Below are 26,510 nucleotides of genomic sequence, written 5' to 3' on the forward strand. Positions count from 1 at the left end.
TTTTCCAGTCTGTGGCTTGCCTTTTCACTCTCTTAATGATGTCCTGGAATGAATAGAGCTTCTTAATTTTAGCACAATCGAATTTGTTATTTTTGTTTATGGTACATTTAGTGTAATCCATTTAGTGTAATTTAAGTAATCCTTCCATACCCTCAAAGTGTAGCAGAAACATGTTCCAAACATTCAGGATTTTCTGTCTATTATTGATTACTAGCTTAATTCCATTGGGGCCAGAGAACAGTCTGTAAGATTAATCCTTTGGAATATGCTGAGACTAATTCTATGGCCAATTTTGGTAAATGTTCCATGCACACATGAATTGAACATGAAATCTACAGTTACTGAGTCCAAGTTAATCGGATTGTTTATTGGACCATGTTCAAATCATGTGCATGCATGTAAAATGTATGTGTATATATGTACATATACTGTTTATGTCTCTGCTTCATCTGTCATTGAAAGAAGTATGTTCAAATCTTCTCCTAGGATTGCGGTTTTGTCTATTTCCCCTTTAAGGGCTTTCTGCTTTTTTGCAAGATTAAACATTTTTAAATGTTTGAAAATATCACACCAGTAGAGTTATTTCACAGAGGCAGAGGTTTGTTCCCATTGTTTCTCAGTGTCATACTGTACATTATGAAACTCATTAAGCAATTCTGTTCAGCTTCATATTGCTATAAACTGAGAGTTTTAGACAAGTATTTATAAAATATCTTTCTATAGTTGATTAGAGTCAATAAAATTACTTTCAGAATCTGACTACACTGAACTTAAGAAGGTGAAAAGCTGAATAGCTTTCAACAGACTGAACTAAGCCCTATCTGCTAAGAGAATAAGAACTGAAATTGAGGGCTTGCTGAACTGGGCCCCAAAATGTTACACATTAGAAGTTAGGTTGGCCTGGATTCAAACACTCAGCTTCAAATCCTCCCATTCCTCACGGGATTGAGATGATCTGGGATTGCTAGTGCCCTTAGCCTACATTCCTACTAGAAACGACGGTAGGAAGATTAGGGCTCAAATAATACTCAAGTAGAAATAACTCAATTAGAAATAACCAGCACTCAATTAGAAGTAATCTGACATAAGACCACATGACTAAAGCCTAAGAGAAAAAATACACAATAGAAAGATTCACAGGACACACAAATTTAGATTTGTCATACCTGTTTATTGTAACTATGAAATGTCCTATATCAAGTAAAAGCTTTTGCCGTAAAATGTACCTTATTTGATATTAAAATAGCTGTATCAGCTTTATTTTAGTGTTGGTAAACACTTTTTCTATTATTTTACATTTAACCCTTCTATGCCTTATATTTATGGTGTCTCAAGCATTCTGACATTCTTTGTTTTTTACTTGGATTATTATTAAACAATCTTCATTGCAGTACTGTACTGACACTGTGAAGATAAAGTAAAATGAATTTGATCCATATTTATAATCTAGTATAGAGAATATTAATATGGATAAGCACAAATAACTGAACATATGAATGTAGTCAAACTCGTACCCTACTTGTTTATAAAGTTTGGCATTCTTAAATGCAAAACTTAGGTGATCTAAGACTTTTTTTTTAATTAAGAGACTAGAGCTAGATGAGTTTTCACTGTTCAACAGAGGAAAAAGGCTGGTATAGCTTTAAGGCTTTTAAAGAAGATCTCATTATAATTACTTAAAAAGCACAATTAAATCCTTCAAAATGCAAATATGCTTATCAGTAACTAGAAATGAGTATCACTTCTATATTTCCAGATAATATTACTATTCTAGACAAAAAGCACATTTTAAAAAATTGATAATTATACAGATATTTAAAGTTAATTTAATATATACTCAATTACTCCATGATTTATACTAATGGCAAGATTAATCCCCCAACACAAAAACAAAAACACATGTAGAACAATTTAATTTGGTGCCTGAAAAAGAAGTGTTCCAGATAATAATACATCAGTGTTAAATTCCCTGATTTTGGTGTCTTATTCTTAAGCAATACACACTGAAAAATTTAGCAATAAAGAATTATCATGTCTTCAACTTTCAAATGGTTCAGAAAAAAATTATTCATAGACACATGTGGGAGAGAAGAAGAGAAAATAAAACAAATGCGGAAATAATAGGGAATGTGGATGAAGGATACACTGGAGTTCTCTGTACTATATTACTAATTGAAATTGTTTCACAATAGTCTTTTTGATCCAAGTGAAAATAAAAATAAAAATAAATGTTCCAGAGTAACCAGCGCCAACAATCACAGTAAAGAAAACAACAAACTCAGAAAGGCATACAATGGGGTGATGTGACTAATGCTCACACAAAGAGCCATGAATTTAAATTTTAATCAGAGAGAATGAGTAAGCTCCTGTCCAGAATGAACACTGTATCTCAGTATCAGTGAGTACATGAGAGTCTTCTCTCACCATCATTCAAGATTATAAATGGTTCTTTGAAATTAGGTATATATTTCTGTTAGAAATTCAAATAGATTTTCAACACACATTATGTCACTATGGTATAAAAGTTAATATCATAATCATAAAATAAGTTTCATAATGTATCTCTGGGACCACATGCCTTAGATTAGCAGCCTACACAGTAAAAACAAAGATATTTTTATTATGCTTCTCACATTAATATTAACAGGCTAATATTGCATATTAATAGTATTAACATCGATTACATAATATTAATGTATTTTGATAGACTACAGAGAGCATTTACATTATCCTGCTTTGGATGCATATAATTCATGTTATTTTTGGACAAAAATTATATTCAGCAGAAACAAATAATTGTGGTAGAAATATTTAATTTATTTATGAATTAACAGTCTACCATCCTTGGAGGTACAGTTTTACTTTAAACAGAAATATCAGAGAGATACTTGAAAATTGCTGAGAGTAAATCTTAAAAGTTATATGAAAAAAAATTTTTTTCAATTATGTGTGGTGATGAGTGTTAACTTATGGTTTCACAACATATACATACATCAAATCATTATGTTGTCACCTAAAACATTATATGTCAATTATACCTCAATTTATGAAAAAGCCAGTGAGCAGAAATATGATTCTGGTACATCATACATTAAAACATAAATTAGAGGGCTTCCCTGGTGGCGCAGTGGTTAAGAATCCACCTGCCAATGCAGGGGACACGGGTTCGAGCCCTGGTCCGGGAAGATCCCACATGCTGCAGAGCAACGAAGCCCGTGTGCCACAACTACTGAGCCTGCGCTCTAGAGTCCGTGAGCCACAACTACTGAAGCCCACACACTGCAACTACTGAGCCCACGTGCCTAGAGCCCGTGCTCTGCAACAAAGAAGTCACCGCAATAAGAAGCCCGTGCACCACAATGAAGAGTAGCCAGCGCAGCAACAAAGACCCAACGCAGCCTGAACGCAGCCATAAATTAATTAATTAATTTAAAAAACAAAACATAAATTAGAAATAACTCTTACACACCTCCTGGATTCATGCTCAAGGTTTTTGCCTAAATAAGCACATTTCCCCAATATATTATAACATACCACATATTATATTTAAATGTCTATTATATTTATTTTTTTGAATTTTATTTATTTTTATACAGCAGGTTCTTATTAGTTACCTATTTTACACATATTAGTGTGTATTTGTCAATCCCAATCATATTTAATAGATGTTTAAAAAGAGAAGCTCTAAGAAACCACTGTCTCATATCATATATTCAAACAAGAAGAACTATTATAACAGGAGTACTCTTAATCGACCTCAGATTTACCAACAATTTCCATTAACTCTGTAAAACTAATATCTATATTAACTAGCATCCTGAAAGCTACTCTCTGGCTACTTTTTTTTTTTAATATAAATTTATTTATTTTATTTTTGGCTGCATTGGGTCTTCGGGCAAGCAGGGGCTACTCTTCGTTGTGGTGCCCGTGGGCTTCTCACTGCAGTGGCTTCTCTTGTTGTGGAGCATGGGCTCTAGAGCGCAGGCTCAGTAGTTGTGGCACACGGGCTTAGTCACTCCGCATGGCATGTGGGATCCTCCCGGACCAGGGCTCAAACCCGTGTCCCCTGCATTGGCAGGTGGATTCTCAGCCACCGTGCCACCAGGGAAGCCCTCTGGCTACTTTTTGATATACCTGATACTTCTCTGATCTGTTGAGTTCAGAGTTTACCAAATGTCAGTCATAAATAAAGAGTATTTCATGAGAACCAAGTTGAATACTCTGGAAAAATATGAAAAAGCTAAGTTACTAAAAAATTTTGGTATAGGGCAAAGACAGTAATTATTTCAAGTGACTATTCTTCATAATAACATTGATATTGTTATTCTGAAACTATTATACACATTAGGACAAAGCAAATTTGTCACAATCTTAATGTTATTTTTTTTAAATAAAGATTTTCAACATACATGAGAAGAAAGTTACAAATATCAAAGAAGTAAGAATCTAAATTTGAATAGGAAGTACTGAACTCAGGATCTAGGACCTATTTTCTCTTAAAAACAGAACACATATTCTTAGTTCTCTTCAAAAAGGCCTAGAAACAATTACCAACTTAACTAGTGCCCAGATTATTATTGCTAACCATCATTTCCTACTAAAAGTAACCAGGGCTGCCTTGGAAAAACACACGATTTTAGGTCTGGTGAATAAAATGTACAAAACAAACCTGGAATATGGTTCTTTACCACAAAGCAAAGAAACTCTCAAAGATTTCTGGGGCACAGAAGCCAACTTGAAGGTTCCCATGACAAGTCCACTCTTTTGGTTTGCCCCTCTGGGCCCCCCTTTTTCAGTGTCTTTTATAGGCTCCTTGTTCTGCCTCTGGCCAATAAACATTTTTTTGTATTCCATTCTGGACTTACTTTGGGTGTCACTCTATTTCTGTCACATTTCCTTGCATTATCTTTTCTACTGACAAATTTTCAATACAAGTTTCTCTGCTATAACATGATGAGTTACTGAAAAAAAATCCTCAGGCTCTACAAAACTGCACAGAGCTTATAAGAAAAACAGAGTTTCGGCAGTCTGCTCAAAACCTATGCAACTTTGTAATCTGACTGCTAACAGAAAGTATAAATGGTCCCAGGCCAGGGACTTGATTAGGACCACCAGCTCAATATGAACAGAGAATGCCACAGCAGATATTTAAAATGCACAAAAATAAAGTGGAAAGAATGGCAATACTTTAATCAGAGCAGGACTGGCACATGCTGAGACAAAGCAGTGGAAGTGCAGCTATAAGCCAGTGGGACCGCCATTAAACACCAAGTGCCAAGAGTTGAGGGTTCACCTTACGGTGGAGGTCCACCCAGAAACAGGCATTTGTTTGTGTGGGTTTTTTTTTTTAATTTTCTTAAAATACAGACAAGAGAATGCCTATTCACAGTACAGCAACTGAGGTAATTAAGCACTCTTTTCCTGTCTAGATGATTATATATCTACTGCCATTATCCTATCTCCCCTTGCCTAGAAAAAACTGCATATGAATCAATATAATTTTTGCATTATCCTAACATCATTTTCCCATTTACCAATCACTTATGAGCTAATTCATGTTGCAGAAGCACACACTTTGGAGCATACTGTGCCTCTGTAAGTCCTAAAGTTATACTTCCTGCCCAGGCAGCACCCTGAGTTCCAGATGTGCATAACGGACAAAACACTTTTGTTCAGACAAAACACTCCCACGTGGATAAGCCCACAGGTATTTCACACCTAACAAATTAAACTCATCTCCCTTCACTCTCCCCAACCCACTCCCCAGCCACACTTTCTCCCGAATCTTAAGTAAACAGTCCACCATTCATCCCACTGCCCAGTCTAGAAACCTGGAAGTCATCCTTGCCTCCTTCTCCCCTTTATCTCTCACATCCAATACATCATCAAATCCCACCAAGTCTCCTCCTAAGTATCTCCCTTAAATCTATCTAATTTCCGCCCCCCTTCATTATCTCCACGCTAGTTCAAAATCACCATAATCTCCCACCTGGATCCCTGCAAGAGCTTCCTGAATAATCTCTTTACAACCAATCGTAACCTCCCTACAACCTGTTCCTCCCACAAGAGAGTTCTCTGTCTAAAATGCACCATTCAAGCCATTTCCCTGGCTAAAAGCACTTTAAAATGGCTCTCCCTCTTGATCTCAGGATAAACAACTTATATCTAAGAGGTCTGATCTGGCTTCTTGCTTACCTCTCTAACCTTAGAACTGAACCACTATCTCCTTCATACTCCCAAATCTAGGCACACTTAACTTTCCCAAACATGAATTCTCTCATCTTCACATATACTATTATCTTCTCACTCACACACTATTCTTCTACACTGCATCAACCCCTTAACACACTTGTACCAACCATAGCGCATTCCTCCACTATCCCACCTTGTTTGTCTCTGGCTGATTTCTCTTTAAGTCTCAGCTTAAGTACAACTTCCTCCAGGGTGCTCTCCCTACACCATCTCCATCACTAAAGTACTCAGACATACACACACACAGTTGAGGCCGGTACTCTTATGTATTTCCAGACAACTCTGTACCTGCCTCACAAGACAGTAAGCTCCATAAGGAAAGAAAATATATCTATCTTGCTCACTATTTTATCCCTAGAGCCTAACCAGTATCTAATACATAGCAGACATCCAGTAATTTTTGCTGGTTGGGTGAAATAGCTGAGAACAACCTCATATTATTGCTAAAATCATAATGAACCTCTAGTTAGTCTTAAATCTCCTACCTCCATATATCCTTAGGAGAATGAGCTCATTTTATGGGCAAAAGGAGCTCCTCTGCCCCTTTCTTCTCTGTGAAATAATCTGATGCCTCCTCAGTAAGACACAGAGCCCTCTAGACCACAAATCATCCAACCCAACATAGTTCTGTAGATCTGAGAATCTGCAAGTCTGTGAAAGTTGCCAAGAATACCCATACTCCTGGAAAGTAAAAGTTGTACTTCCCAGAAATCAATACCTTAAAACGGGGATGGAGATGGGGCAAGGGCAGGCAGTAAAGCCAAGTTCCTGGTTAGTAAATGGAAGCACTTTCCGATTCTCTACTTAGATATGTTTGGGCTAAAAGTCAGGGTGAAAAGAGTAGAGGCAAGGAGAGAATAAAGGGCTCTACGTAATAAGACAGACAAGGGATGAGATGGAGTTAAACAGCATAGGAACATTTGTTAGAGGATAATCCATTGTGTATTGAAAAATAGAACCCAATGCTTACCTATGAAAAAGGCTCACTGAGAAACTAAATAACCCTAAAAATCTATTATGAGAAATTCTGCAACTAAAAGCAACCCTTACTCTCCCCTAATAAAGCAGAAGGAAATCTAAGTAGAGAGAATCCCATGGGGGAAAGGGAGGCACCTACCCTTCTCTATCAAGAAAAAGATCTCCATCCAGGCTTGGAGAAATTCCAACAGTGAACACAAATGAAAATGAATGCACATAAGTACATATTCTGAACACTTAGAAATCCAAGGGAAATTTCTTCTCTATTCTTCCTTTCACAGATCCTGCCATGTTATTAATCTTCAGTCTTAAAGGAGGCTCTTTTTCACATCTTTTTTTTTTGGCCACGCCATGGGATCTTAGTTCCCTGACCAGGGATCTAACCCGGACTCTGGCAGTGAAAGCGCTGAGTCCTAACCACCGGACCACCAGGGAATTCCCCATATCATTTTTTGTCTGATTTTTCTTCCTCTCTTAATATATTTTATTGCTTTCTCCATAACACAACTTTGCCTGTCAGTATAGTCCTTTTATTTTTACTTCCCAGGGCAACTGCACTGCAGTACCTTCCTTTAGTCTCTGACTGATCATCCTTTTCTTTTTTTTTTTTTTAAGATTTTTTTTGATGTGGACCATTTTTAAAGTCTTCATTGAATTTGTTACAATATTGCTTCTGTTTTATGTTTTGGTTTTTTGACCGGGTGGCAGGTGGGATCTTAGCTCCCCGACCACGGATCAAACCCACACCCCCTGCATTGGAAGGCGAATTCTTAATCACTAGACTGCCAGGGAAGTCCCTGACTGATCATCCTTTATCTTTGCACATTTGCTTCAGGTCTAGTTTCATCACAGTTAACAACTGGCTGCTTCCACCCTAAACCCACAAAGGGCAAATAAGAATCAGAGTTCAATGCATACCTGTCTCATATTCATGTATCTGAAATCAAGTAACCTTGATCTACACAAGCAGCCTTAGCAATAAGAATGTCTATCATTCTTATTAGACAAAAACGCTGTAAGGAAAGACAATTATAGGACAATGTTCCTGATGAACACAGATGGAAAAATCCTCAACAAAATATCAGGAAACCAAATTCAACAATACATTAAAAGGATCATATACCATGATCAAGTAGGATTTACTCCTGAGATACAAGAATGGTTCAACATATGTGAAATCAGTGTGATGCACCACATTAACAAAATGAAGGATAAAAATCATATGATCATCTCAATAGATGCAGAAAAAGCATTTGATGAAATTCAACATCCTTTTATGATAAAAACCCTCAACAAATTAGGTATAGATGGATGTACCTCAACATAATAAAGTCCATATATGACAAGTCCACAGCTAACATCATACTTAACAGTGAAAAGCTGAATGCCTTTCCTCTATGATCAGGAATAAGACAAGGATGCCCACTCTCACCACTTTTATTCACCATAGAAAGTCCTAGCCAGAGCAATTCGGCAAGAAGAATAAATAAAAGGATCTAAATCAGAAAGGAAGTAAAACTATCTGAAGATGACATGATATTATATATAGGAAACCCTAAAGATGCCACCAAAAAAATGTTAAAACTAGTAAACAAATTCAGTAAAGTTGCAGGATACAAAATTAATACACAAAAATCAGTTGTGTTTCTGTACACAAATAACTTTCAGAGAGAGAAATTAAGAAAACAATCCCATTTACAATTGGATCAAAAAGAATAAAATACCTAAGAATAAATTTAACCAGGGAGGTGAAAGAGCTATACACTCACAACTCTAAGACAGACATTGATGAAAGAAATTGAAGAAGACACATATTATGGAAAGATATTCTGTGCTCACTGATCGGAAGAATATTGTTTAAATGTCCATACTACCCAAAGCAATCTACAAACTCAATGTAATCTCTGTCAAAATTCCAATGGCATTTTTCACAGATACAGAATAATCAAGACCTCAAATAGCCAAAGAAACCTTGAGAAAGAAAAACAAAGCTGGAAGCATCACACTTCCTGACTTCAAGTCATATTATAAAGCTACAGTCATCAAAACACTATGGTATTGGCATAAAAACAGACACATAGACCAGTGGAACCAAAAAAAAATAGAGCGAGAGAACGCGCCCAAAAATAAAACCACACAATATGGTCAATTAATTTTCAACAAAGGAGTCAAGAATATACAATGGGGAAAGGACTATCTCTTCAATAAATGGTGTTGGGAAAACCAGATATTCACATGGAAAAAAATGAAACTAGACCTCACTCTATACACAAAAATCAGCTCAAAATGGATTAGACTTGAATGTAAGACCTGAAATCATAAAACTCCTAGGAGAAAACATAAGGAATAAGTTCCTTGACACTGGTCTTGGCAATGATTTGGGGGATTGACACCAAATGCAAAGGCAAAAAAACAAAAATAAACGTGAACTGCATCAAATAGAAGCTTCTACACAGCAAAGGAAATCATCGCCAAATGAAAAGGCAACCTATGACATGGGAGAAAATATTTGCAAACCATATAACTGATCAGGGGTTAATATCCAAAATACACTCAGCCCTCCATACCCACAGATTTAACCAACTGTGAATTCAAAATATTTGAGAAAAAAACTCCAGAAAGTTCCGAAAAGCAAGATTTGAATTTTGCTGTGCAACTGCAACTATTTACATTGTATTTTCACAGCATTTACATCGTATAAGTAACCCAGAGATGATTTAAAGTATACAGGAGGATATGCATAGGTTATATGCAAATACTACATCATTTTGTAGTAATTCTTCTCAAAAGAACATGTCTCAGTGATATTAATTGTGGCTAAACTCAAATCTGATTCAGTAGCTCCCATTTAACTGAGCACTAGTCAGTTTTCCATGTGGCTAGTTTGTGTCCCAAAAAGTCTTTTGGAGATTGTATATGCTCCCTGTTTCCAATCCAGTTCCCACTTCTTCTCTATTCATTAGAGTATACCTCTTCTAAAGTATGCCTTAAAACTTTTAATTTTCCATTATACTGATCACAAAATGCTTTTGCTTGCAGCATCTTTAGGACACTTTAAGAAACACAAAAACAATACCATATTGTAAACATATTTTGAGTTGGCTTGGGGGAGCTAATTTTGTTTCTACTGTAAAATGCATTGGTGGGAAGAGAAAAGGGAGGAAGGGAGAGAGGAAGGGACAAAGAAAGGGAAGAAGGAAAAGGAAAGAAACTTAAAAGTTTTTTAAATCCAATTCAGTTGGGAGGGAAATGTAGGTAGTAATACACATACAGAATAAAAATAAGAATTTTTTCTGTTCTATATCTACTTAAAATTAATTTTAACTTTGAAAGCAAATTTGCCGTTCTGTTATATATTAACTTGAGAAAATATGACTAGATTTTTAAAATAAAGGGTAAAGGAAATTAAAATTCTTCCTTCTTAGGAAACAATGAATTATTCTTTCAAATTGCTATTCAAAAAAATTTTCCTCTCTTTCAAAAACATTGTAATGACATAATCTTACATACTTTTAATTAACCAAGTGGAGAACCATTCAGAAACATTTTTATTTTACTGTATACCAAAATATCAAGTAAGCATTTGAATTTCTGAAATCTGAAACACAATAGAATTTAGTCATCCCCTCTACAAAGTGCTGTGTTACTCTTCATGGTAAACAACAAGAGACAGTAAAACTGTCATTTTCATTGCTGGAAAAATATTTTTTTCTATAGTAAAAAAGAAAAAATAAAATTAAATAAAAATCAAGCTCTATGGCGCCATCTTTTGGATTGTTCAAGTTTTCTTACAATTCTTTCTTATAAGAAACAATCCATTGATCAGAATCAAGATAAAGACAGAGATAAAACTATTTGGCTACCTTTTTGTAAGCTGTATTTGCCCTAAGTCTCATACTTCTATATTAGGATTTAAAATGTATCCATAAAACAATTACCTATAATACTAAAATTCTACTAAAAATTCTGAAAACAAAGGCCTTTTGAATAACAAACTGCGTGTCCTCAACACTTTATGGCAGTGGCTCCTAAGGTGAGGCACCCCCACTATCACGAGCATCATCAACATCATCTGGGAACTTTTAGAAATGCAAATTCTTAGGCCACACTTCAAACTGACTAAACTGGAACTGGGGGGTGAGAGGAGTCAGCCTTTTTTTTTTTTTTAAGTCCATCTTTATTTATTTATTTTTTTATTATATTTTATTTTTGGCCGCGTTGGGTCTTTGTTGCTGCGCGCGGGCTTTCTCTAGTTGCGGTGAGCGAGAGCTACTCTTCATTGTGGTGCGCGGGGTTCTCACTGAAGTGTCTTCTCTTGTTGTGGAGCATGGGCTCTAGGTGCGCGGGCTTCAGTAGTTGCAGCATGTGGGCTCAGCAGTTGCAGCACATGGGCTCAGCAGTTGCAGCACGTCGGCCCTAGAGGGCACAGGCTTCAGTAGTTGTGGTGTGTGGGCTCTAGAGCGCAGGCTCCGTAGTTGTGGTGCATGGGCTTAGTTGCTCCGCGGCATGTGGGATCTTCCCGGACCAGGGATCAAACCCATGTCCCCAGCATTGGCAAGCGGATTCTTAACCACTGCACCACCAGGGAAGTCCCGAGTCTGCCTTTTAACAAGCTCTGCATTCTGATACAAACTAACCTGTGAGAATCACTGCCTTCCAGCCCTTGGATTTTGATATGAGCTAACCTGTGAGAACCACTGCCTTTCTGAAAAAGGTCCACAGCCAACACTGAACTACACACTATTCGGGGATCACTAGTAGTTCAGCAGTTCCTAACCTTAGTTTCACATTGGGATTACAAGGGAGCTTTAAAAATGCCTGAGTCCTGCTCCAATATGTGATTAATGGTTCGGGAGGTAAGTAAAGCCTGGGCACCAGGATTTCTGAAAGACTCTCAAGTGATTCTAAAATGCAGCCAAGGTTGAGAGCCAAAGATCTAGAGGATTACATTTTCAAAAGCTAGAGTTCACTGAGTCTTATATTAAGGAACGTTTGTAAATTGGACATGAAAAGTTAGCCTTCAAAACCAAGATACCTATAAAATCCCATTACAAGAAAAAAGAACTGATTCACTTCCAGTCTGTAAATTTTACTCTTTCAAAGGCTACAAAGATGTTTTTTAAAGCAGAATTTTTTAAATAAATAATTTATTAAATATATACTGTGCATTCCCTAGTTGTTATGAGCATGCTAAAAAAAAAGTAGTCCTCACCTTTATAGACCATCTAATATACTTGGGCATATTTCATAATAACCGACAATAAAGAATAAATGCCAAATTTGGAGTAAAGATTGAATGCACTGAGTCAGTGAAGGAAAAAAATCACATCTAATCATAGTGGTATTTAAGACTGTTAAAAAATATAGAGTAGAGGGCTTCCCTGGTGGCGCAGTGGTTGAGAGTCTGCCTGCCAATGCAGGGGACACGGGTTCGAGCCCTGGTCTGGGAAGATCCCACATGCCACGGAGCATCTAGGCCCGTGAGCCACAACTACTGAGCCTGCACGTCTGGAGCCTGTGCTCCGCAACGAGAGAGGCCGCGATAGTGAGAGGCCCGCGCACCGCGATGAAGAGTTGCCCCCGCTTGCCGCAACGAGAGAAGGCCCTCGCGCAGAAACGAAGACCCAACACAGCCAAAAATAAATATAAAAATAAATAAATAAATAAAATATATATATAGAGAGAGAGAGAGTAGAACTTTCAGTCTTTAAAGATGAATTAGATGTAGAGTACATATGGGGCACTGTAGGTGGCAGACCTGATAGAAGAAAAGACACATAGGCTTGTTTGGTTTTTTTTAGGGGCAGGGCTGACAATATGTAATATAAAAGAACCTTTCTCACTGAGGGGTTCCTCATCTGAACCAGAGATCACTGCAAAAGACTTAACTATTTTCTCAATTTTTCCAAGCATGGTATATAACTGGTACCATTCTAGAATCACAGGGCAGAAATATGAATGCAGTTAATTCATTACATACAATCGATGTCTTGGGCACTAGTTCCCACTTAACGTGACTCAGAATCACTTGGAGGACTTATTAAAACACATACTACTGGGCTCCACCCTTAGTTTGACTAATGTTTGTTCTCATCATTTTTATCCTTGTCCTTTTTTGGTGAGAGCTTCTCAGGTTTGTCCTCCACAGACACAACTTCATTATCTGTAATATGATATTCAACTCCTTCTTATCTATGACCTTCAAAGTGGAATGTCAGGTTCTGCTATTGCATTTTAGTTTCCAGTCATCCTTCCTATGTTGCCTGTTCCCCCTTGTAACCTGCTGCCCTTTCATCTAAGCTTGTTGTCTACTTATGGGCTGTCTTTCCTATTTCACTGGAGCCACATCATTTTACATGTTATTAAGAATGCCCAATGTTTTTTGTTTGCTTTCATATTTTTTCTGGTTCCTTTCACATTCGCAGGGGGCTCTTCCTTCAAAGCTTCAGATTATGTTCCTTCCTTTTGTTCTGCAGAATTTTTTCAGGGAGCTCTTATTTTTCCCATCTTAACACTTCATTGACAAAGAAAGCACAATCAACTCACGCTCAATACCTGCCACAAGCTGAGAGGTATAGATTGCCCTTGATCCTGCTCCTAACCACAGGTGCTAATGGAAGCCCTTTCCCAAAATGATGAGCAGGATCTAAGCAATTCTGATGGATAGGGTGTTTGGGATTAACAGATGCAAACTATTATGTGCAGAATGGATAAACAACAAGGTCCTACTGTATAGCACAGGGAACTGTATTCAATATCCTGTCATAAACCGTATGGGAAAAGAATATGAAAAAGAATGTATATATATGTATAACTGAATCACTTCGCTGTATAGCAGAAATTAACACAATATTGTAAATCAACTATACTTCAGTAAAACAAATTCAAAAAGAAAGATCTAAGCAATTCCAAGTGCCCAAGAGACTTCATCTAGTGTGTGGTTTTCCTAGAAAGAGGGGGACATCTCCCAATGACTAAATGTTTGAAATACTTAACAAGTTCAATCTTTGAAATTCCACCCTTCAGCTTCCTACTACCTTCTTAAATCCTACCTTTTACTGCCATGAAGACCTATTCTGACCTCTCACTTCTTTAAAGGCTTGTCTTTGTTATAGCCAGTGCCACACACTGGAACATTTTTTTTCTGTAATTATTTCATGTTCTCTCCAACTCCTTATCAAATTATTCAAAGCCAGTGAAATCTAAGATTTATTTATTTTGCATCTGTGCTATTACAAAGATTTGTCAACTGATAGAAATGCACTTTCAGAGAACTTCAAAAAGTATCCAAACACCTTCACTAAGGTGAGATTTTGTGCAGCAGATATAACTTAGGAACCACATCTCCACTATTCAGAGTCTAAAAAAACCTCAACATTCCAGTTTCTTTTCTGAAGCTGTTGAAAGCAGTCAGTTTACTTATAAGTAGAAAAAGGACTCTACATAAGAAAAACAAGAATCAATTTTGTTAGCTAAGAAAGCTTACTAATTCAAGAAGCTGAAATAGCATAGAACATAATTAAGAACGTATTTTTAAAAAAAAAAAAAAAAAAAAAAAAGAACGTATTTTTTTGGGTAAAGCAAATATTATATCCCAAACCTGCAAAGCTCCAAACATGACTTTGTTTCAACTTCTATTGTATTACATTCATTGTCTCACTTCTGTTTAATAATTAACTTATTTTTAATACAGCTCACATAACAATGATAAGAGTAAACAGTCTACTTACCCCACCCATTGTAATTCCATGAATAAGTGCAATATATGGTTTCTGGCAAGAATCTAAAAGAAATAGAGCTGTAATTAGTTACAATGCTTAAAATACATTTTCTTTTTCCAAACATCACATGTTACATGAACTCTGAGTATTTTCCCTAAGAAATTTTTGCAAGAAATATCAAAGTAGACTAAACATATGGCTTACAAAATATGTTCTTTTTAAAACATCAGTCCATATACAATCTTGGTCATCTATTCATTATTATGAAAAACTCAACACCTCAATTTGAAACAAATGAAAGCCTATATAACTCAGCTATTGAGAAAAACAATATTTGCCTTATAAGCCACTGATGTTTATTTAACACAGTTGTATTTTAAAGAACATAATTTGTCTTCTATACATCTAAAGAAGTATCTGGATACAAAGAGAAGTGCAGCATACAGGAAAAAGCAAGGACTGGGAATTAGAAGACCCAAATTTTAGTCTCAGCTTTGTCATTAACTGGCAATTCAACTATATTCAATATATATACTGGCATTACTTATATACTGGCAATTCAATATATATATGTGTATACACACATACGCATATAAGTTATATGTATATATGCCTATCATACATGTGTATATCATGTATATAATATATAGATAAGTTTCCTTATCTATTAAATGATGAGATTTGCCTCAGAAGTTCCTTCCAGCTCAAAAATCCTGTAAACTTTTACTCTGTTCCTTTCCCTCTGAAGAGGAAGTTGTGCACAACATAATATAAATCACTGTACTTCTATTACAGCTTGTTGCCAATATAACTTCCTTACCAAAGACCAATATAAAAGTGCAGTTTTGATCCACCTAGCAGTTCTATAAATATTCCCAATCTGCCAAATGAGCCACTGAAGTACAATTCTAATTTAACATTCACAAGGACTTCCACAGCCCTCAATTTTTAACTATAATTCCCTAGAAACAATGGAAACAAATGTCTCTATTGATTGGAGTGGACATGCATACAAATATACCATTTCAGCTACAGATACACATATTTTAGATATGAAATATCAGAAGCTAATTGATGCAGGAACACAAGGCCAGAATCTGTCAAATTCCTTAACGACTAAAATATGTCATTACAATGTATAGAAATTATATCTGGAAGGCTTTCTCTCTGTATATTAACATTTTACCAAACTCTTCTCAAACTGCTTAGAGGTTTTCTCCCCTCTCCTTTTATTTAGTATAGAACTGCACTGTCTAATATAGTAGCCCAATAGCCAAATGTAGTTATTTAGATTATAATTAATTACAATTAAACAAAGGTAAAATTCAGTTTACTGATCACAGTAGCCCCATTTCAAGTGCTCATTAGCCATGTGTGGCTAGTAGTGATCATATTGCACAGCACAGAAACAGAATACTTTTATCATTACAGAAAGTACTATTGGACAGCGCTGGTATGAATTTTTAGAATGAATAAAACATCCTAAGTAAAACCTGATCTGGAGAATTATAGACTCAAAGAAATGAGAGCTCTCCATTCAATGTGGCTCACTGAGTTAAACTGGGAAACAGCCTCTTCTCCCCACTCCTACCTCAAAGACATAAAAATTCTAGAAAAAAATTTTGTTTTCAATGTATATCCAAGTTCAAAGCCAAACAAGGGAAATCCTCAGGTGCCAGAAACAAACTCAAAGCTAATAGCTGTGTGGAAGCTATAGCCAAAGATTATGAGTGAGTGTGTGTGTGTATCTGTTCTGAGTCAGGAATAACATGGGCCACAGGTAACATGCTATGAGTTAATACCTGCATAAAGCCTCACGGTAGGAAGAGCTATACGATTTGTAAAACATAGCTAGAAAAACTCTATCTGCTGATCCTAAAACTCAGTACGCTCCTGCCCAGGAGAGGAAGAGAAAAAGTCAGAAAAGTGGATGCTCAAGCACTGGACCACTACAACTGAACAAACAAAAGAAAATACCCCTAACAAATTTGGAATAGAAGTAACGTCTGTAACTTGGTAAAAAGTGTCTACAAAATGATTATATACTAAAGAATGAAATTTTAAAAGCTTTCCCATGGAAATCAGAAATAAGACAACACCACAATCATTCAGCATTATAATAGAGGTCCTAGCCAAAATATAACAAGAAAAGTCATAAGTATAAAGACTGGAAAGAGATGAAAAAAATTATGTGTAGATGGTAAAATTGCCAATGTAGAAAAGCCAAGAGAACCTACAGAAACATCATTAGAACTGATAATAAATTTCAGCAGGGTTGCTGGATGTAAGAACAAAATACTAAAATCAAAAGCATTTCTACATGCTAGGAATAGTCAATTAGAAAATGTAATAAGAAAAATTACTATTAAACGTAGTAACAAAAAAAATAAGCTGTCTAAAAATAACACTTAAAAAATCTTTTTTTTCTTTATGGAGAAAATTATAAAACATTATGAAAGGACATGAAAGTCAATCTGATGAAAATGTTCTAAAACTGATTAATGGCAATGACTGCATAAGCTTATTAAATATCAAAATAATTTTAAAATTCATTTGAATTTTTAAAAACCAAAAAAAAAAAAAAAAATTCATTTGAAAAATCAGAAGTCCAAGAGTAGCCAAGAAAATCTTGAAAGAAAACAAGGGTAACTTGTCCTACCAGAGAGAGACATATCTTAAAGCTATAATAATTTTGACACTGTAGTTTTATCATACGTACAGACAAATAGGCCAATGAACAAAGTTGCCCAGAAACAGTCCTGGTCACATATAAGAACTTGATATATGATAGAAGTATCATTAAAACCAGTGAGGAAAACAAGGACTATTCAATCAAAGGCATTACAACTTCTGGCTTTCTAGCTGAAAAGTAAAAGTTAGATGATGTCACATGCAAAAAAATTCCAAGCACTTTAAAGACTTAGAGTATAAAGAAACAAACTATTAAAAGAAAATATAAAAGAACATCTTAAAAACCTCCATGTTATTAAGCGTTTTTTAAATGCAAATAGCAGAAATCATAAAGGAAAAGAATGAATACATTTCATCTCAAACAAAAACTTGTATATACCAAAAGATAAAGTAGCAGACTGAGAGAAGTGTATTTGTAATATATATGATCTACAAAAGTGAAGAATCAGAATACATAAAGATCTATAAAATCAGTAAGAAAAAGACAATCCAAAAGAAAGATAAACAAAGGATGAAACTGAAAAGAAAATCTAAATGATTAACATAAAACACCTTCTACCTCACCTACGTCCAATGAAGTACAAATTAAGACCACAATAAGATATCAAGCATGCAAAGTTTAAAAACAAAAAATGATAGAAAGGACATGTAGAAAATAAACTCTTATACTTTATAGAAGAATTTGGAAACACACTGAAGATACATAAACTCTATGATCCATCCATTCGACTTCTATTATTTCTAGAAATTTCTGCACATGGGCACTAAGGGTGTACATATAAGGGCGTAACAATCTGTATTAGTAAAATGCTGAAATAATCTAAAATAACCACTAATATAGAATAGATTAATATGGGGTAATTGAATAATATAAGAACAGTTACATTCCATGTTATTAAAAACTTATGGGGGCTTCCCTGGTGGCACAGTGGTTGAGAATCTGCCTGCCAATGCAGGGGACATGGTTCGAGCCCTGGTCTGGGAAGATCCCACATGCCGCGGAGCAACTAGGCCCGTGAGCCACAACTACTGAGCCTGTGCGTCTGGAGCCTGTGCTCTGCAACAAGAGAGGCCGCGATAGTGAGAGGCCCGCGCACCGCGATGAAGAGTGGCCCCCACTTGCCGCAACTAGAGAAAGCCCTTGCACAGAATCGAAGACCCAACACAGCCATAAATAAATAAATAAATAAATAATTTTTTTTTAAAAACAAAAAAAAACTTATGAATGGTATACACAGTAAGAAAGTACTTATGCAAATTTCAAAACCACAAAGTAATACTACTTTTGTTCATAAATATGTAGTAAAAATATAAAGTACAGTCTAACTGGATGTGCTAAAAACTAATGACAATGGTTGCTTCTGAGGAGGGATACTGGTTGCTTCTGGAGAGAGAAAGAAATGGCACTGAAGCAAGCAATGAAGTAGACTGAACAGTAATTTAAAAACTCATAGTATTCTATTTAATTTAAATAAATCTCAAAACATCAAGCAAAAATAAAATATAGTGGTCTATTCATTCTGGGCTGGTGGGTACACAAGTATTTATTATATTATTCCCTGTAATTTAACATTTGAAACACATGCTTGATAAATGTAACTACTGTGTCACTTCCAATGAAATCTGGAATGATGACTATAAAGAAATTTCATCCCAGAGTTCCTGAAGAATTCAGAAATGACACTTCATTTTATAGAGAAAACTGGCACCCAAGTTTTTTGTTTTCCAAGAAAGCCAACCATATGATCAGAATCCATGTTTCCATATTGATTATATGGCAAAGAGTAGTTAAGTATACCCTATTTAATAATCAAGTATGAATTGTTCTGGAATGAGCAGCCAGACTACTTTAATCAAGTTTATTCCTGGCACAAAGTATATAAAAGATTAAACAAGAGTGTCTGTTGATTACATTTTAACAGTTCATACTGTGCAGCTTATGTCTTGATTCCAGTTTCAAAGCTCTCAGCAGAGCACACATACCAATAGCATTGTTCAGCATATATTCTTCTCTGAAGAAATCTTGAGCTATCTTCTGATTTGCCTTTCTAGCTTCTGAGATCACTACAAGAAAAAAAGAAAAAAAGAAGGACTACAAATCAAAAAAAGTGTTTTCCAGTCAATATAGTCAAATAGAAAAATTTTAAATACTGTGACAGTAAGTACCAGGGGGAAAGTCTACAATGGCTTGTTAAGGTTCTGAAGTCACCCATGCCACGGACATATTATAGTTAGCCCCAAATCCATAGTCCAATGTCAAAACTTCAAGGCAAAAATTCTTATTCAGAACTTCTTACAAAGTGTTATACTTAAATTATAAGTTATATATTGGTACAAAATGCATTTTCTTTTGACTATTTTCTGTAGCACCTAAAGGAATGTTTGCTGGATACATGTTTCCTTTGGTAATATATCTTAACACAAAGTACATTATACATATACACACAGAGAAATATATGCACATGTGCATGCACACACACACAGAGTTCTATATATTCCATCTAGTTAAATACTTCTGCCACATTCATTTCACCATGGAACATTTGCTGAGCATCCACCAGGTACCACGCACTGTTTTCAGTGCTGTAGATAACAAGACAGCAATATAAGACGGCTGCCCTGGAGTTCAGACTAGTAAGACAGACTACTGAGCTACACTCCTTGTGTCATGCCCACTGTAAGGTTGGGGTGCCGTGGGAATGTGAGCATAAGAGATGTAATTAAAAGAAGCCTTCCCAGGGACTTCCCTGGCGGTCCAGTGGTTAGGACTCCACGCTTCCACTGCAGGCGCCACAGGTTCGATCTCTGGTCAGGGAACTAAGATCCTGCATGGCACACGATGCACCCAAAAAAAAAATAATTAAAAAAAAAAAAAAAAAAAAAAAGAAGGCTTCCCAGAAGAGAGAACTCTGAGCCAACTGTGAACAACAGGTAAGGATTTCCTAAAAATGAAAAGTTCTGAAACGTGCAAAGTTCTGAGTGGAGAAAGGAGTACCTACAAAGGCACACAGGCAAGAAAGAATAAAATCAAGAAATAAGTAGTTTTAAAAGACTAAAGGAGAATGGTAAAAGGTAAGGCTAAGAAGGTAAATGAGATAGTAATATCCTTATTTATTAATATCAATGAAAATATAACCTCTCAAAGATATTGCTACAGCATACAAATGCCTGTCTTAATAAGCAGGTGCTCAGTAAATATCTTAATAATAAATAACAATCAAATGGTTTCATTTGTATTGCAATTTTCTATTACCCAGAGTTCCATAGTCCAATCTACTGTACTCCTACTACAGTCAATGTCAAAACCACCATCAAACCTCTCTTCCATACACTTCAAGTTCATATGCTTTTCCTGTCTAAGTCCTATGAGAATTACCTACTAAAATACAAATTAAATATATAATATATACATTTACTTCTTTTATGGGAAAGAGTTAGATAAAAATTGTTGACTATTAATAGATTTTTAGACTAACTTCACAACTCTGATATAGCTTCCTTCAAAATGTTCCAACCAAATATTGACTTTTTTTCTTGGTTTTTAAAATAAAAGGTTTGGGGAATTCCTGGGTGGTCTAGTGGTTAGGACTCAGTGCTTTCACTGTCGTAGCCCGGGTTCAGGCCCTGGTGGGGGAACTAAGATCCTGCAAGCTGCATGGGGTGGCCAAATAAATAAATAAATAAATAAAAATTTTAAAAATAAAAAAAGGTTTGATATCTAGTTTTGTCATTCTGAGGCTTTCACCAATAAAACCCCTAAAACCCTCATCTATTATCTTTTATCATTTCTCCCCAATACTAAAAGAAAAGGAGTGTAAAATGTATTGCCTGTGGAATAAAGCTTTTATCTCAGAAATCTTCTGAGATTTCCTTCTAATCTTATTCTAACCAATCAGTTCCATATAAATTAAATGATGTTTAGTAACATCATCTAAAAAATTTTTGTCAGGGCTTCCCTGGTGGCGCAGTGGTTGGGAATCCGCCTGGCAATGCAGGGGACATGGGTTTCGGCCCTGTTCTGGGAAGATCCCACATGCCTCAGAGCAGCTAATCCCATGTGCCACAACTACTGAGCCTGCGCTATAGAGCCTGTGAGCCACAACTACTGAAGCCCGTGAGCCTAGAGCCTGTACTCGGCAACAAGGGAAGCCACCGCGATGAGGAGCCCACGCACCGCAACGAAGAGTAGCCCCCGCTCACCGCAACCAGAGAAAGCCCGTGGGCAGCACTGAAGACCCAAGACAGCCAAAAATAAAATAAATAAATTACAAAAAAAATTTTATTTTTCAGATTGCCCACTTACTGTCTTGGACTGTGATGTTTAAAAGAAACTAAATTTCCTAGAATTGAAATCTGTTGCTTATATATGTGAACTAGAATAATTCTAGAATTTTTAACGTATTTCCAAACAGCAATATAAAGTTAGGCCTATATGCAAAAATAGCTCACAGTCAGAAGAAGCTAAAATCAATACATAAGGCTCTGCCTATCTGTAAACTGACAAGATCAAAAGCCCAGCTCTTGAGGAAAAATTAATTCCAGGCTGAAAAACAATGTTTTAAAAATATTTAAGTAGTGGGCAAAACAAATTCAAAAAACAATTCAGTTAATAAGTCTGTCGAAGCAACTGAAAATTTTCAAGTGAAATTTTAAGACTCAGTTATTTTAAATTTAATAGATATTTGAAATTATGTCCTGAATCAAGCTTGTTTCTTCCTATTTCAAATGTAATGGTTTACATAAGATTATAAATTTGGTAAATAGATCAACCTGAACATTATCATCTTAACACGATACAAAAAATATAAAAAATAAAACACAAAGAAAAAACCATCCCAGGAACCTACAAATTCCATAAGAAACAAAACTCAAAATGTTTTCAGTATATATAAAATACTGACAACCAGTGGTAATAACATTTCTTCTCTCCTTTGTCTTTTGTTTTTAATAGTTAAATATGTAGAGACTGACCTAAGGAGAATTAATCTTTTTATTTATCTCAGCATGTTTATTTAAACACAAAAAAATATTGATAATATAATAGGATAAATACTACAATTAAGTGCATTCTTGCTTTGGGATCATGAACAATGGGAAAGTACAAAGTCATGGAAATATGTGAGAGCATGTCATATTTGGAGAATGGCAAGTCACTCAACATGGTCAGGTTGTCAGGGTTATGTGATAAATTGAATTGCTTAATAACAGCTATTCTAAAATAAAAAGCAGAATCACATACCATAACTGAACATTTTGTTCAGGATGATTCAGGGAAAGAGACAAGATACCTGAAGGGCATGTACGTAGTTAAAAAAAAAAAAAAACAGCTGCTATTCTCATTTTTCTATTAACTACAAGAGGTAAGTCTTTAAATGTTTTCTTTTTCTAAGTTAACCACACTAAAAATGTATTAACTGTTTAACAAAAAAAAATTCTAGAAAGTAAAGCAAATTACAAAGTACCACAAAAATTTGCTAATACCTTAACAGTTTTTTTGGGGGGAAAAAAGCATTTAGGTGAAAAGGGAAAAAAGTTTTTACCTCTGATATCACCTCCAGCACAGAAAGCCTTTCCACCAGCTCCCTTTATGATGATCAGGAAAGCTTCCGGATCTTGTTCCCACTTCTATCCAAATGTAAAAGAAGATGGTATAAGCATATCATAAATACAAACTCATTAATGATATATCTATATGCACATAAACACATGTGTATATATAGACATATGTGGATATATACAAAGCATAAGTTTTATAAAACATATGCAGAAAAATGGATCCCAACTTCATTTTCTTTTCTGACATAAATTAGAGGCTATCCCAACAAAGTTGCTAGATGAGTGCATTTTGTGATCCAAGTTTGATGATGGCAACTGAAATCTTTGCCACAACAACTTTGAGACCAAGGTGAAAAAATATGGGCCTAATATATCGTCAGGTTGGAAAAATAAAATAAAGAGGGGCAGAACATAAGAAGAAACTTGGAGCCTTGTGAAAGTGGAAGAGGTTGTCTTCTGAGGCAATGAACTCCCTGTCACTAGGGGTGCTCCAGAATAACCACTTAGGAAAGTGCTGAGGACTCTAGAAGCGATGGGGCTTGGGTGCTGATCCCAGACAGTCAAGTGATTCTATGGGAGAGAATATCAGAAATATTCTCTAAGGATATACTTTCAGAAGGATCCATATGATTGCTTTAAGAAAATTACAAACCTTTAGCTGTGGATAAATCTGCCGAATCATACTAAGATTCAGTGCATTTAGGAACTTTGGTCTGTTTAGTGTTATCACTCCTGCACAACCTTTTCTTTCCAATAGGACTTCTGCTGTTGCATCTGTGTGCTTAGACATTCTCTGTGTAAACAAAGAATAACTTTAGGATAAAATTCATTAAGTTTTTGTCACAAGTCAACATCAAAACATACATTAAATACAAATCTTTCACACAATGTTAAGGTTAGCTAATCGAATGGATAACTCAGTACATCTGACCAAGTTTTCTAAAGTTATTTGGACTCTGTAGATAGACAATTCCAAAGCAAACTACATATACCTCTTAAATCTCTTAATTTTTATTTCTGAGTGAACTTAGTCAACTGGTTTAAAATAGAACCCAGTCCATGGGACTTCCCTGGTGGCGCAGTGGTTCAGAATCCACCTGCCAATGCAGGGGACACGGGTTCGATCCCTGGTCTGGGAAGATCCCACGTGCCACAGAGCAACTAAGCCCGTATGCCACAACTACTGAGCCCATGTGCCACAACTACTGAAGCCCGGGCATGCCTAGAACCCGTGCTCCGCAACAAGAGAAGCCACCGCAATGAGAAGCCCGCACACTGCAACGAAGAGTAGCCCCCGCTCGCCACAACTAGAGAAGGCCCTCGTGCAGCAACGAAGACCCAATGCAGCCAAAAATAAATTAATTAATTTAAAAATTTTTTTCTAAAAAAATAAAAATAAAATAGAACCCAGTCCTAGAATTTCTGGGACTATGAAATACTCTTAAATCTTTATTACTGTATACCAAGCAATATGTTAGGTACTTGGAAATCAAAGATGAACAGAGAAGGCAAATAATTCTGACTACAGTAGCTACCAACAACTTGGGGAAAAAAAAGTGATATTTGAGCTAGGCCTTGATATATGCCAAGAAAATGAGGGGTGAAAATCCTGGAGAGTAACACATTCTAAAACATGAACAGTGAATATCTGGAAATGTTAAGATGTTAAACATGAGTGGAATAAAGGCTGATTGAGAAAATGAGTGATAGGAAAGTAGGCAGAATAAGTAGTTTAAGGCCAGATTATAGAATGAGCTTACGAAAGCATATAGTTGTAAAGAACTTGTCTATACACAGTTCTTAGGGCCTCAGGCACCATGGTAAGTGAGGCAAGTGGCATATTTTGGAGTGGCTTATTTTGGTCCCCTTCAGTACTCAGTGGTTCTACTTCCTTGATTAAACCCTTACTCATATGGAAAGACAGATAGACTAAAAAGCTGTACTTTTCAGATACCTACATCATTCTGAATTTTAAAGTAAAACAGATTTCATATTATACAAACATGTTACACACAAGTATTAATAAACTTCCATCTCTCTCCATACTAACTAAATTTCTTTTTTGCTTGAACCAAGTCAGATTCCCCAGCCCAAAAAAAAAAAAAGTTTCATGACTGTTTTCACTGAACAACTTTACATAAATTATCACCTAATATCAGAGACAATCCTTTAAAACTCTATTATTTGGTTTCAGCTCAGAGATGTTGAGAGCTGAAAAGATGCGTCTCCTGACCTTGTAACAAGGAAAAAAGGTGAAGAGACTGAAAATTAATGGCTTTGGTGAACTCAGTCAGAGACAGGGGGTCACAGGGCAAACAGCTCCGTAATAAAATCTGGAGAGACAGGTGCCTTCAGGGAGATGCAGGACCAGTATATGTGCTTAAGCTCAGGCAGAAGCCCTAAGGAAGATTAACTAGAATTTTTAATGACTTGCTAGAGGTCAAGTGTGGGCAAGTGTGATAGTATGGAGCTCCTGGGGGTGGCGGGTGTCACAGTCATGGGGGGAGCTCCCATTCTTGCTGGCTTTTCCTCCTGGAACCCAAGCAGGTTCTCCCAGGGAAGACTGGAGAAAGCTCCCCCGGGTGGTGCTGGCTGGGAGAGGGAAACAGCAGGCACAGCTAAATCCTTTCCCCTCATCTTCCACACAGAACAAAAGGATAAATCTTCAGGGGAGAGAGAGCCTTCAAAGCTGGTAGCCCAGGGTTCTGGTGGAGGCCCACCACAGTGGGGAAATGGGATGGAGCCCTATAAAATAAGACCCTTAATCCCAAGGGAGAAGCACTTCAAAACCATAGCCTACTGACCTTAGTGTTTACCAACCACAGCTGGGGAAAAGGAACAGGGGACAAAGGAAAAGGGGGGAAAAAAGGCAGCCCACCCCCCAGAGAAGGGACAGGAACACTTATGAGGGCCACATCCCTGGACTCTGGTTCACAGTGCCTTCCAAACATTAAGGATTAATGGGATACAACAGCAAAAGCATGATCCACAAAAGAAAACACTGATAAACTGAATTTCATCAAATTTAAAACTTCTGCTCTGCAAAAGATAAAGTGAACGAAAAGACAAACCAGAAATTAGAAGAAAATACTTGCCTATCACATATCTGATAAAGAATTTGCATACAAAATATACAGCTGACCCTTGAACAACACGGATTTGAACTGTGCAGGTCCACTTACACCCAAATGTTTTTCAATTGTAAATACTATAGTACTACATGATCCCCAGCTGGTTGAATCCACAGGTGCAGAGAAGGAACCTCAGTTGTAGAGGGCTGACTGTAAAATTATACTCGGATTTTTCGACTGC

At 36.2% G+C, this 26,510-nt stretch overlaps 1 protein-coding gene across 2 annotated transcripts in view; it reads right to left on the minus strand.

The window, feature by feature from the left end:
- Positions 1-26,510, minus strand: part of HIBCH (3-hydroxyisobutyryl-CoA hydrolase) — a 91,633-nt gene that overhangs the window by 46,771 nt on the left and 18,352 nt on the right. For both annotated transcript variants that reach the window (XM_059928342.1, XM_059928343.1), the window contains exons 3-6: positions 23,851-23,991; positions 23,183-23,267; positions 19,626-19,706; positions 14,961-15,013 (exon numbers count right to left, since the gene is read on the minus strand). In XM_059928342.1, coding sequence (XP_059784325.1) covers positions 14,961-15,013; positions 19,626-19,706; positions 23,183-23,267; positions 23,851-23,991 — 360 coding nt within the window. The remainder of the gene's footprint in view (positions 1-14,960; positions 15,014-19,625; positions 19,707-23,182; positions 23,268-23,850; positions 23,992-26,510) is intronic.

The sequence above is a fragment of the Balaenoptera ricei genome, chromosome 7 (assembly GCF_028023285.1).
Source record: "Balaenoptera ricei isolate mBalRic1 chromosome 7, mBalRic1.hap2, whole genome shotgun sequence".
In the NCBI taxonomy this organism is placed as follows: Eukaryota; Metazoa; Chordata; class Mammalia; order Artiodactyla; family Balaenopteridae; genus Balaenoptera; species Balaenoptera ricei.